The sequence below is a fragment of the Chironomus tepperi genome, unplaced genomic scaffold (genome assembly GCF_022539635.2).
Source record: "Chironomus tepperi strain 1889 unplaced genomic scaffold, CSIRO-AGI_Ctep_v1 contig_376, whole genome shotgun sequence".
Classification (NCBI taxonomy): Eukaryota; Metazoa; Arthropoda; class Insecta; order Diptera; family Chironomidae; genus Chironomus; species Chironomus tepperi.
In genome coordinates, this window is record NW_027226498.1 from 1,044,406 (window position 1) to 1,056,931 (window position 12,526).

General features: G+C 28.8%; 2 protein-coding genes across 4 annotated transcripts; both read left to right on the forward strand.

The window, feature by feature from the left end:
• Window positions 1-1,076: 1,076 nt before the first annotated feature.
• On the forward strand, window positions 1,077-5,964 carry LOC139095820 (myb-like protein I). 3 transcript variants are annotated; one of them, XM_070647329.1, is made up of 8 exons: window positions 1,077-1,324; window positions 1,582-1,994; window positions 2,134-3,855; window positions 3,924-4,322; window positions 4,403-4,459; window positions 4,570-5,163; window positions 5,244-5,603; window positions 5,663-5,964. In XM_070647329.1, the coding sequence occupies exons 2-8, from the start codon at window positions 1,931-1,933 to the stop codon at window positions 5,839-5,841; spliced, it is 3,375 nt and encodes a 1,124-aa protein (XP_070503430.1). In that variant the 5' UTR covers window positions 1,077-1,324; window positions 1,582-1,930; the 3' UTR covers window positions 5,842-5,964. The 3 variants fall into 3 exon arrangements, with proteins under 3 accessions (XP_070503430.1, XP_070503429.1, XP_070503431.1); XM_070647328.1 differs by having other exon boundaries at window positions 1,082-1,324; window positions 5,220-5,603; XM_070647330.1 differs by lacking the exon at window positions 4,403-4,459 and having other exon boundaries at window positions 1,091-1,324; window positions 5,220-5,603.
• A 1,426-nt stretch (window positions 5,965-7,390) lies between these two features.
• On the forward strand, window positions 7,391-10,155 carry LOC139095821 (GTP-binding protein Di-Ras2). The gene is made up of 6 exons (XM_070647331.1): window positions 7,391-7,810; window positions 8,064-8,131; window positions 8,383-8,418; window positions 8,496-8,679; window positions 8,747-8,883; window positions 8,950-10,155. The coding sequence occupies exons 1-6, from the start codon at window positions 7,741-7,743 to the stop codon at window positions 9,103-9,105; spliced, it is 651 nt and encodes a 216-aa protein (XP_070503432.1). The 5' UTR covers window positions 7,391-7,740; the 3' UTR covers window positions 9,106-10,155.
• Window positions 10,156-12,526: the final 2,371 nt, after the last annotated feature.

A 12,526-nucleotide genomic window follows, 5' to 3' on the forward strand; every position in this document is an offset into this window, starting at 1 on the left:
TGCTTTGGCGGACAATGGTCTGAAAGGAAATGATAGAAAAAGAATCATAATTAAGACTTTGAGGATGACAGATGAATCAAATGTTTTGCTTACTTTGAATTTACGGAAATATAATGGTATCCGACTACCAACAGAAAGAGAATCACACCAATGATGTTGGAAAAAATAGCCAGCTGGACATCAGAAATCTGAAATGAATATAATTCATATTAAATATTATTTTATTAAGGATCCGCTAAAACTTTGTTATTCACTAAACAATCATGACATTTTTCCGGTCAATTCATTTTTTTCTTAAATTCGTTCATTTTAGTAGAAATTATAATACTTTTATTATATATCCTGACTTTTAGCAATAGTTTTCTTACCATTTTGATGTTAGATATTTTATTTAATGCAGAAAAACTTATTTAAACAATATTTTTACACCACGTATGAGACGCTGAATACTTGCTTAATATTTTGGCTGATTCCACAAATACAACTTATCTGTAGTATCTTTTTAACGACTACTTTTTTGAAATTTTCTACCAACACTAATATAATTTTCAGCAGTATAAAATTATATCATTTCCATTAATTTAAGTTTTTATTGTGCATTTTAGCTTTGTTAATGCATTTAAACCTTTATATATGTCAACTAAGTTATTTAAATTATTTTATAATTGAAGGATAATCATTGCAATGCAAATTTCGGTATTTTTATTGTATAAACGTGATTTTAATTCAACCTAATGAATTTGTGAGAATGTGTTAGTATCAATTAAAACAAGCAGAAGTTTACAAACAAAGGAAACCTAAACTTATATAAACTTTTAGACATTACAAAAGGAAGAAACGATATGATATATTTAGTCATTGTACCATCAAGTGATAATAAAAATTAAAAGCAAGAAACATTTCGTGGAGGTAAGAAGTGCTGAATAAGATTATTTTATGGAAGTGCCCGTCTTAAATATGAGTGACATGATTTTCGAATGTAATTCAGACATTTTAGCATTAAGAAATATATCAAATTAAGTTTTTATTATTTTAATAATACATCTATTAGAGTTTCAAACAGTAATTGAAGCTAAACACTAGTTATTCAATTGATTAACTATTCCAAATATATTACTAGTTTAGTGTTTTTCAATGTATATAGTCAGAAATATTAAAATAGTTCATTGAAAAAATCCTAGGTGTTTTTTCGAGATATTAAAATAAGAAAAATAACTGCAAATTTGTGAAAAATCTTTTCAATTCTATGTAAATTTATACATTTTACTCCTTGCAAAACGACTAAAACAGGAAAAGTCTTAAAGTGTTTAGAATAGGTTCTAAGGTAAGAAAGTAATAATGAATGGATTAAGTAATGGCGAACTTTCATTTTTGCAATAGAAAGAGAAAAAAAAAACTCAAATTGATGACGCAAAATTTTAAACATTTTCTTTTGCTGCTTTTTTAATAATTTAAACTGATTGTTAAAATCATATCTGTATTTATTTTGGAGAAAATATTTTTCGTTTTATTTTATTAATTAATTTAATTTTGTTCAAGGCTAATAAATTAATTTTTTATTTTAATTTTCTTTACTTTCAGTGTATGTTCTACAAGATAAATTCTATATACCTAACTAACTAGCTTCATAGAAGGATAATTTAAAAAAAAAATCGATTGATTTTTCTTCAAGTCTTTTATCTTTATTTACATCATTTTTTAATTGAGATTTTCTGCAACACATAAAAAGTAAACTTTTTCCTTTTTGAACTGTGATAACGATAGAGAAAAGTCTAAAGAAGGGAATTTTTCGAAATTTTTTCTACTTCAATTTTTTGTTCGGTGTTCAGTGCTATTTTCATTTATAATTTTTTTGTTGTCACATTATTTATTCGTTTTACGTATCATTGTAAATTGACAAGATTTGGTGAAAAGCATAAGTCATCATAAAATGTCTACCATAGAAGGAGTTTCTATGGATGAATCCAAGAAAATGGATGGTGAGAATCTGGAAGGTAAGCTTATAATCTTTTCCTGTGAGAAACAACTAAATCAATAATTGATTATGCAATGTCATTTATCTAATAATTCACTGTTTGTTTATTATTATTTCCATGTATTTTATTTTTGTGGCCGTTACTTGATTATGACTAGATGAAACATCAAATGACATTCCACAACAAAGAACAGGTCCACCAGTTCATATCATTCGTTACTCAACTGCGACACTTTTCGCATTGAGAAGTTCGAAACTGTCACAACAGAGGCCAGCATGCAAGAATATGGATTTAGCATGTATGATCCATATGAAGCCACCCCCAAAAATGCTGATTGCAAATATGATGCCAAAATTTGCACTCAATCAAATGCCTAATCGTGGAGAAGAGTCCATCTCACCTCTATCGTTTCATTCCAATTCCTCCTCGTCGTCGAATTTATCATATCAGAAACGTTATCAAGATGGAAAGTATGATAATAACAGTGGTAATGATGGATACAACACCAGTAATAGATATTATTATAACAAATATAAGAATAATGATGATGGAAGCTCGTCTAGAATCATTTATAAGACAACAGGAGCAAATGCAAGCAATGGAAATAGTATTCGGTTTTTGAAGAAGGCTTACAACAACAAGTATGAGCAAGAAAACTCACTTGGATTAATTTCCAACAAAAATATTCTTGATAATTCAAGTCGAGTCATAACTGCTGCTGATCATCGAAATTCAAGAAAAAAAGTTGAAGAAGATGTCAAAAATGAAATTAAAAGTAGTAAATCAAATGATATTAGTCACAACGAAGATAGTGAGAAGAAAATGCCATCAGATGAAGCAAATAATAACTCAGAAAATGATAAAAATGACAACAAAAAATTGACTGAAGTTAATGCAAATGATCTGATGTTACGAAATGATCTCAAAAAGCTTCCTAACGATTTGGACATAACAAATCATTTGGATGATATTTTTAATGATTTGAATATTAATCAATTGCTCGATGATAATAATATGCCCGACGAACGTGAATCTTCCCGTTTCAGTAAATGGTTCACAGTAAACAAGGATGAAACGAAGGATGAACAGATTCCTGATACACAAAATAACAACAGCAACAATATTATCAACAATAAGCATGTAAATCTCTCAATGTTTACACATGAAACTGACAAATTTTTTCAGCCAATTGACAAAGTGGAAAGTAATTCGATCTTTAATATGATGAAGGCACATGAAATGGAAAATCAAAGAAATGATCTATTAATGAATATGCTTAAACATCAACAGCCAACAGTAACTTCTTCGTCATCATCATCAGCATTGTCGCCAAATTCTGGACAAGTTCATAGCGTTGAAGAGCTAGAGGCTAAATTAAGGCATCATAATGAAGACAAAGACCGTAAAAGTAATGAGAATGAAAAGAAAGTTCTTCAAAACTTCTTCCAGCAACAATTAATTCCGAATTTAATGCCACAACAGAGACAGCATCAACCATTAAATCATCATCAACAAAATCAAGATGACATAAATGCTTTTAAGAAACTTTTATCGCAAATTACTAACGAGAACGATAAGATTTCGAATCCAATTGTGTCAGCACCAAGTAATCAAAACATGTTGCAGCAGTTGATAAATAAAGGATTTCAAAATAATCCCGATGTCATGAATCAATATCAAAAATCCTTTCCAATGGCTGGGAAAGTTCCGCCCGTTAATTCTCAAAAACTCATTAATCCAATTAATTCAGGAATGATGCAACAGCAATTTTCCGGCAACGTGGACTTGAAATTTTTACAGCAACAACCACCTCAGCCACAACAGAAAATTCCGTTGCCTGAAATTATGAAGAGACCCGAGGTTCAAGCTCTTGTCCAAGGTAATTTAACAGTCATTTACTTACTATTTTTTAAATTTTATTAATAATTTTTTTTCATTGTATTTTAGAATTGACATCAGGAGAATTATCACAATATACTTTGTGGCAACGTTTGACAGCTCCTGGTTTAACTCCAATTGAGAGGGATATAATAACGTGTGCATTGAATGTATTTAATACAAATAGCAATAATGGAAATTCTGGAATGTTTCCAAAACAGACAATTGGTCCGAACCCAAATTTGTATTCACAGAGTGGACCAATTCCCACCAATCAAAATGCATCTCAATTACATCAATTAATGCAACATCAAATGAAAGCAAGCACTCTCACAGCGCCGATTCCGATTCCGCCACAAACTTCTCCGCTTTCTCCAGTTCCTCCAATTGAACCACATTTATTATTTCAGCATCAAGCAGCCGTTGCTGCAAATAAACAGTTGCGTCTATCACCATTACCAGCTTCAGGTAGGTTCTTCTTTTTTATAATTTCCTTAAAATTCGGTTCAAAGATGAATACGTGTTAAAATTTTTTGCACGCTTTCAAGGATTTTCAATGGGTCCAGCTGTTTTACCATCGAATAATTTGACACTTCATGTGCCAGGTATTTGTCTTCACTAATTTGCTGGAAATATTTAAATTCCCTTGAAATTTATCACTAATGAACCTATTGATGAATTCTTACACATTTTAATTAAATATTCTACTTGATAGGAATGCCTCAAAGAATTCCAAGTCCTCGTGAGCTTCAATATCATACACAGTCAATTATGCAAAATGCACTAATTCGTAAGAAATTGGAAGAACAACGTGAAAATTTCCGAAAACGACAAGAGCAAGAAAAGCAGGAAATTGCAAAAAAGAGCCAGCATGAAATATCACCTTCATCTTCTGTTGATGCATCCAATGATCAACAGAATAGCGTAATTACTACAATTGCACCATCACAACAAGAGGAATCATTAAAAAATCCAAATGACTCCTCCCCGAATAAAAAGATGATTTCAGTAATAAATCAATCCCAAATTCAGCGTCAGCATGCTCCATCACCAAGCATTTTCACACCAACATCTGTATTGAGAAAAATGACTGCAGAAAAGGAATCTGATTCAGGAAAGTCAACATCCAACGTTGCTTGTATTGACGATAAGAAAAAGCAAGTTACAAATATGCAACAACAACATTCAATTCGTAATCAAATGCCACAACCATTTATGAATAATATGGCTCAAGTTGATAGAATGAAGATTCAAAATGAAGCATTTGGATGGGAATCACAGCAAATGGGGGGAATCAATAAGCCACCAGGTTAGTAAATCATGAAAAAATTGGGGTCGAAAATTTACTTAATTATTAATTATTAGGACGTCCAATTGTAAAATCATTAGCACAACAAACTGCCGCTGGAAATCAACAAAACAATATGAATCAAGCTGGTCAAGTTATGTCATCGAATTCCATAAACTTTGATTTCCAACAACAGCAACAGCAGCAACAACAAATGCAGAAATTGAATCAAATTCAAAAGGCACAATTTTTACAACAGCAGCAACAACAGCAGATGATGCAAATGAAGAAACAACAAATGGATAACAATCCAGTATTGTCACAATTTATGGCTCAACAACAGCAACGAGCACAAGCTCAGTCACAATTTCGTTCTCAATATCAACAACAACAACAACAGCAACAACCTATGAACTTTCAATCAATGATTCAAGGACGTTCCGATAAAAATGAAGATTTATGTATGTTCTTTATTTCCCGATTAATATATTTATTAAAAAAATTAAATCTTTAATTACAGTGGATAATCGTAACATCTTGAATAATGGAGGATGCTTATCTCCAACAAGTAATCAATTGGCTAAATGGTTTTCGCCAGAATTATTAGCAGATGCTTCAGCCGGAAAATTGCTCCCGTCTTTAAATGTAGGACAGATGATGAGTTTAGAAGAATTGGAAAAATGCATGCAAAATTCATAAATGTTCTTGGTTTGTTTATGAAAACCATCATGATTTTGTAAAATTTTAACCTTCAACATTGAAAAAAATTATGAAAAAAAAAAATGGAGCGAAATAGAATTCATTAAATGGGAAGAAAAAAAATCTACTTCTTTTATTGCATTTATTTTTTCAGGATTTCCTCAAATTTGAGCGCGTGCCTCAATCTGTAAATTATTAATTTCATGGTAATGACATAATTAAACTACACCAACAGTTAGACTTTTTATTAAAGTCTAATATGAAGAAAGACAGTTTACATTTCCTATGTGGTAGCATCGCCAGGTCAAAAAAATTTACATATTTTATTCAAAACTAATTTTTTTCTGTTAAAATATTTAACACTTAAGAACTTCCTTCTGACCATTATTCTGTAGCATATAAAATTAACATATAACTTCGATTAACTAAGGTTACAGTCTGCATTTGAACTATATTCACAAAATGCATTGATGATATTCACAAGGTCGCTGTCTAATCTCGATGCAGCTGAAAATTCATTCCAAAACACTACTACGTGTCTATTTTCATGAATCCCCGAGAATTTTATAATGACAAAAATCAATAGGATTTTTTGGACCGGAAAATAAATCAAAATTAGCAACAAAACTGACTGACTAAATACTAAGCACTTTTGCAACAACAACTTTCTTGAATGTAATTACAATTGATAGTTAAAACAACAAGAACGTGATTTAAAGAAAGAAGTTTGATGGATGAATCTTATTGTAGAACAAAATATTGGAAATTTTACTATTTTATCTGCATGTCCATGTCTTTTTGTGTACCTAGATCTACATACATGTTGCAAAAAATATTAAAAAACAATTGTAAAGAAAGCTAAACGAACAAGATAAAGAAGAAATTGTACATTTTTCTAGAATGCCGTATCGGCAAAATGAGTGGGATTAAAACAAGAAAAGTAAATCCTTTCATGTTCCTTTAGAAATTTTTATGCGGAAGAAGACAAAAATAAACTAAGAATTTCTTATTAACATTCAAGAAAAATAAGTAGTAAAGAAATACAATATGAAATAATGTACATACTGATGGATCAGTAAATCAGTTAAAGCTTTATTTGAATAGATAATAGAACCTCCCACTTGTTTTACGTAGTTTGCCGCATTTTCATGTCAATATTTTTTTGTTTAAATGTAAGCCTTATTCATTGTATAATTCTTGAATTAAATAATAGTAAGGATTAATAATATTGTCATAATCAACTGTAACTAAAAATAAGTCTCAATACTTTGCTATTTTGCCTAGAAAATTAAACTTAATACTTACAGAAAAAAATAGAATTTTGTTTTCAATTCAAAGATAAGGAAACCCTAAAAATAAATGGCTATTTCCAATACATTTGACATGATGTTTCCAAAACTTCCAGGGAAAAATATTTTTCCATTTTCCACCCCTTTGTAATGAAAATGAAAAAAGAATAAAGTAAAAGATACGTGAAAATAAGTAAAAGGAAAGAAATATTTATTTTTTGTTTTTTAAAGAACTTGACTTGAGTCATTCAAGCAAAACTGTTGATTAAAATGTCGTTTATACAACAAGTTACAGTTTAATTGTTGTATTTTAATGTGATTATTAAGTTTAATCGTTATTTCTTGAATTTTCTTGTTCACGAAATTTTGAAAAACGAGAAAAATAAATGGAAACGAAAGAAAATGTAGATATAATTAAAAGCTTTTAATATTGTGAAGAAAGAAGCCATTATTTTATATGAATTAATGTTAATCTTAAAGCAGAGTTACGAAAATTCAAATCCGGGTTGCAATTAACTTGAAAATAATTAGTTTGGTGAAAGAAAAATTTTCGAAAAGAAGTTTAAAGAATTTGATTTAAAATATCATTAATACCAATTCATAATCAGCCATGCCGGAACAAAGTAATGACTATCGAGTCGTGACGTTTGGTTCAGGAGGAGTTGGAAAATCAAGTCTGGGTAAATATGATCAAAAAAATAAATTGTCCATTCTGCAAACCGCCCACATATAAACCAATATATTTGACTATATATGCACGTATATAGTGCACAATATCATGACTAAAATATAGCAATATCGATGAAAATCTTTAAAATTTTCATCTATGCTTTTAAATCCATTTAATTTATTTGTAATTTGCAGAAATTGAAATCTAGGCTATATTACAAAAAATATATGTAACTAATAATTTAAAATCCGCTTCTTTTTCAGTTTTGAGATTCATAAAGGGAACATTCCCAACCAATTACATTCCTACCATTGAAGACACATACAGACAAGTGAGTTGAAAACTTTTGATTTCTTGTGCCAAAAAGTTATTTTGCAAGCATAAATAATGCAGGAGTTATCAAGGGCAAATGTTATTTCCTTCAAGAGCAACATACTGCGAATCAGAAATTTGTTGTTAAAAATGGATTTTCATGTTCAAACTAATATCCATATTGAGATTTTACATTTGCTTCCATAACTATGCATTTTGCTAGATAGTTTGTCAGATTCTATAAGTTTTTTTTTTATGTTTTTCATTTAGGTGATAACATGCAATAAGAATATTTGCACACTTCAAGTAAGTATACAATATGGAGACTTTCTCCATACAAAAATATAATTTCCTTAATTGAAATCAATTTATATATTTTTAAGGTTACTGATACAACGGGCAGCCATCAGTTCCCCGCTATGCAACGATTATCAATTACAAAAGGACATGCTTTCATATTAGTATACTCAGTATGTTCGCGACAGAGTTTAGAAGAAATACGACCTATATGGCAGCTTATTAAGGAAATTAAAGCTGAAGAGCTTAGCTCTATACCTGTGATGCTTGGTATGATTCAGTTATTTGGTCTTAATAATGTCCATCTGTATTAATTGAAAATAATAATAATTCACAGTTGGCAATAAAATTGATGAGCCGGCAGAACTAAGAGAAGTAACTCATGCGGAAGGAACAGCACAGGCTGCAGAGTGGGGTGTACAATTTATGGAAACATCAGCGAAAACAAATCATAATGTTACTGAATTATTTCAGGTAATGATTAAAAATAAATGTAATTTTATATCCAAATTTATCATATTCATGATCATTTCATTCTAGGAACTGTTGAATATGGAAAAGAATCGAAATGTGTCACTGACAGATAGTAAAAGCAATAAAAAGAAAGGCAAATCAAAGAAAAAGGAACAGAATGGAAGCGCAGGTTCTTCTGGAGAGGGAAGTAGTGGAGGTAAAGAAAAATGTCAAGTTATGTAAAATAAAACAATGCACGCTTTAATCAGAAACGAATGTATCTTAAATTTTTAATTCTCTAAAGAAACATTTTAAGTTCTTATTGCGTAATAAAACACACATATATATAAATATACTATTTTAATGATGATGAAATCAAGAATCTTGCGATAAAGAATATATAAGATAGATAAAACTATTTTTTTAAAATAAATGAGCATTACTGTACATTAATTTTGTCAATAAATGTTTTGGAAAAAGAACCGTAAAAAATCACAGATTATAATGGTTTAAACAAGTTTCCGTATTTATCTGTAATTAAACTTCGTGAGTTTTTTCCTTCTGTATCAATAAGATTGAATATAGAAATTGGTAAAACTTAATACTTGAATTTTAAATACCTTTAACATTTTTCCAAAGAATTAATTTCAAGACACGAAGTCACAGCGAATGATGATGAGAAATCACAATTAATTAATTTATCATGACAGCGATTGTAGATAATTAAAGTTTTGATTATATAAATTAATAGTATGCTACATATCATTAAAATAATTTATATTAATATAAAGTTAGTTGCTCGAAAACTTAATATTCGAGGAAATGCATATTTAATATCGACATTGTTCTTATGAACACATCGAAGCTATTTGAGCCAATTTTATTTTTATGCCTTAAATTTGTACTAAGAAAATTTTAAAAATGAAGACAAGAATCGCGATGGCAGGTACTTGACACAGGTTCTGTCAAACGATGATCTGTTATAGATGTAATTTTCCGTTTACTCAGATTGCAACTCTTAATTAGATAAACATGGTTTGAATAATTTTATGAACCCGTTCGGTACAGTGAGACGGATCACATTTATAACCGCAGATCAGTTGTCACGGTGCCGTTAGGGCTACTTCGCCCTCCTCTTTATTTCAAAGTTCCTTATGAGTTAATTTATGTTTGTTTCAGTAGGTTTGTTATTTATAACAGGAGTATAGTTACAGTCCTTTAATTTAAATTTTTCTAAAAATAAATGGATATTAAATGTGGATTTCCTCTCAGAGCAAATATATTATTTAAGATTATATCAAACAAAATCGTAAGAAATTATAATCAAGAATTTTAAAAATTATTATCATAAATACTTTATGTGTTTATAAACATTAATGAGAAATTATTCAAAAGTATGTATTTGATTCAGACCAAGAAATTAGTAGTATCTTCAAAATCTCCATATTAAGTAAAAACAAAATTGTATATTCATTTAGTTTGCTATTGGAGACATTTGGATTTAGCTTTTGCTAATTTTCATTCAATTAGCTATTTCAATTGGTTATGTAAAAAGAGATGCTGATGCATAGATCCTTCCAAGTATTATCGTCATGATCTGATAACTAATGAATATAGTGTGGAAGCAAGATTAAGTATGCATTATAATCTCTTTTCAATTCATAGTTTCTAAAACGAATTGTGATAAAACTAATTTTGACCATTCAATAGAAACGGTATAAAGGTTAATAATAAATTTGCACCTGAATTCCGTTATTGCTTACATAATTTGAGAAATGCACAAATATATTTTTCAATTTGTGTTAACACAAATGATGATATGCCTTGAAATTTAATTTCAAAACGAAATCATGTGTATTATACATCATGTATATATGCATTATTATGTTGTTATTGTATATCTGGCTGTAAAAAGGAAATTCTTCATGATTAATTCAATAAGCTTAAAATGACCAAAAAAAAAACATGTTGAAAAATATGAATATGAAAAATGACGAATATGATTGCAATGATTTTTTGATGTTTATCACGATTTCAAAGCTTGTTCTAGTATAATTAACTATTTTTTTAATCGCATAAATAAAGTTTTTATATGTTGAATTTTCGGAAAATTTGTTCAAACAAAAATTAAGTAAAAAAAAAATACGGAATTTAATGGATAAAATTATTCAAACGCTTGTAGAGCAATGAACACAAAAGATAATATGATAAATGAAAAATATACATCGAGAGTTTTTCTTGAGAAAAATTCATGTTTACGCATTATTGTTTCATAAGTATATAAAGAACATTTTGAACGGGTAACATTAACAATTAGATTCGATTTTAGACAAAATATGAAAACATGATTACTAATGCGGATAATTCAATGATTCTTTGTGATACAGTACACAACATTATTCTTTAAGCATCTGATGTATTAATTCTGAATTAAATAGACCGCCGCAATTAATCACAAAAGTTTTTATTATTTTTCAAAATTTCAAAAAAAGACATGCACGAGTTTGATAAATTTGAAAACATATACAATAAAAAAAAATAATATAATATATCAAGATATGCATTAATTGATTAAAAGACGATTCTAACATAAAACAACGATGACAAGATCACAATTTATTAACTAATAATATTATTATTATTATTAAATGCTATAAAATAGTAAAATGAAATAACAAACCTATTATATAATAATAGAAGAGATAAATAGCAAAAATATGAGGAATGGACAGACATGTTTGAGATGTAGCTGATTCAGATCTTACACAAATTTAGTCTTTTGACAAAGTACTAATTTGTTTACAAAAGGTTTCTTGTAGCTTATTTATCCTTCTAAGTCAGTGGTGGACAACCCGTGTGCCGCGGTACATTAGTGTGTCGAAAAAAATATGCCATCGAGGCTACCAGCAAGGTTGCCCACCACTGGTTTAAATAATAGCTCCTGTTTACCTTGAAGCAGAGCTGGAAGTCGACTCGACTCCATACAAAGTTCAAGTTGACTTCAAGATCCGCCTAAAAGTAAATTTGGAATCCATCCTTAAATCATTATTTGTAAAGGAAATCTGCTACATTATTGAACAGAGTTTTTCCATTTTCCATAAAATTATATATAGAAACAATGCTTTAAAAGCTTTTTTTATATTACAAATTTTTAAATTATTAAGAAGTAACAATTCACATTTATAGCCAACAAGAATACAACCACCACCGATTAATTACATATATTTAATTTCAAAACTAAGTTCAAATGTCAAATAAGTCTGAAAAAATTACATAAAAAAATATGAAACACATGACTATCAGTTGAAGGAATTTTCACAATTTTGTTGGTATATAAAGTGAATTGAAGCTTTAAGATAATGTTTAAATCGAAAATAAAATTAAGTAATAAGAAATAAAAGATACTCAATTTTAAATTCATAGAAATTTAATTGCTAAAAATTCTTATCACTTTAATAAAAAAATCTAACAAATTAAAGTAAATTAAAAAAAAAAATATCATTGCTAGAGAAATTAGAAGAGGTAAAATTTTAGAGATGTCTATTAAAATCTTCAAGCATTTGAATTTTAATCAGTTTAATGATTTGGCAATATAGAATGATGAAAGTTTTTTAAATTACTGGACAGATAAATTAATAGTACCTAGTTTTTTTAGTTAATGTTT

What these genes read in the sequence shown, in the direction of transcription:
- LOC139095820 (XM_070647328.1), top strand. Translation starts at nt 1,931, where the DNA reads ATGTCTACCATAGAAGGAGTTTCTATGGATGAATCCAAGAAAATGGAT. An exon ending in ATCACCATTACCAGCTTCAG is followed by an intron (nt 4,323 to 4,402) that starts GTAGGTTCTTCT and finishes CACGCTTTCAAG; the next exon opens with GATTTTCAATGGGTCCAGCT. An exon ending in GGGAATCAATAAGCCACCAG is followed by an intron (nt 5,164 to 5,219) that starts GTTAGTAAATCA and finishes ATTAATTATTAG; the next exon opens with GACGTCCAATTGTAAAATCA.
- LOC139095821 (XM_070647331.1), top strand. Translation starts at nt 7,741, where the DNA reads ATGCCGGAACAAAGTAATGACTATCGAGTCGTGACGTTTGGTTCAGGA. An exon ending in AGAATATTTGCACACTTCAA is followed by an intron (nt 8,419 to 8,495) that starts GTAAGTATACAA and finishes TATATTTTTAAG; the next exon opens with GTTACTGATACAACGGGCAG. An exon ending in ATGTTACTGAATTATTTCAG is followed by an intron (nt 8,884 to 8,949) that starts GTAATGATTAAA and finishes ATTTCATTCTAG; the next exon opens with GAACTGTTGAATATGGAAAA.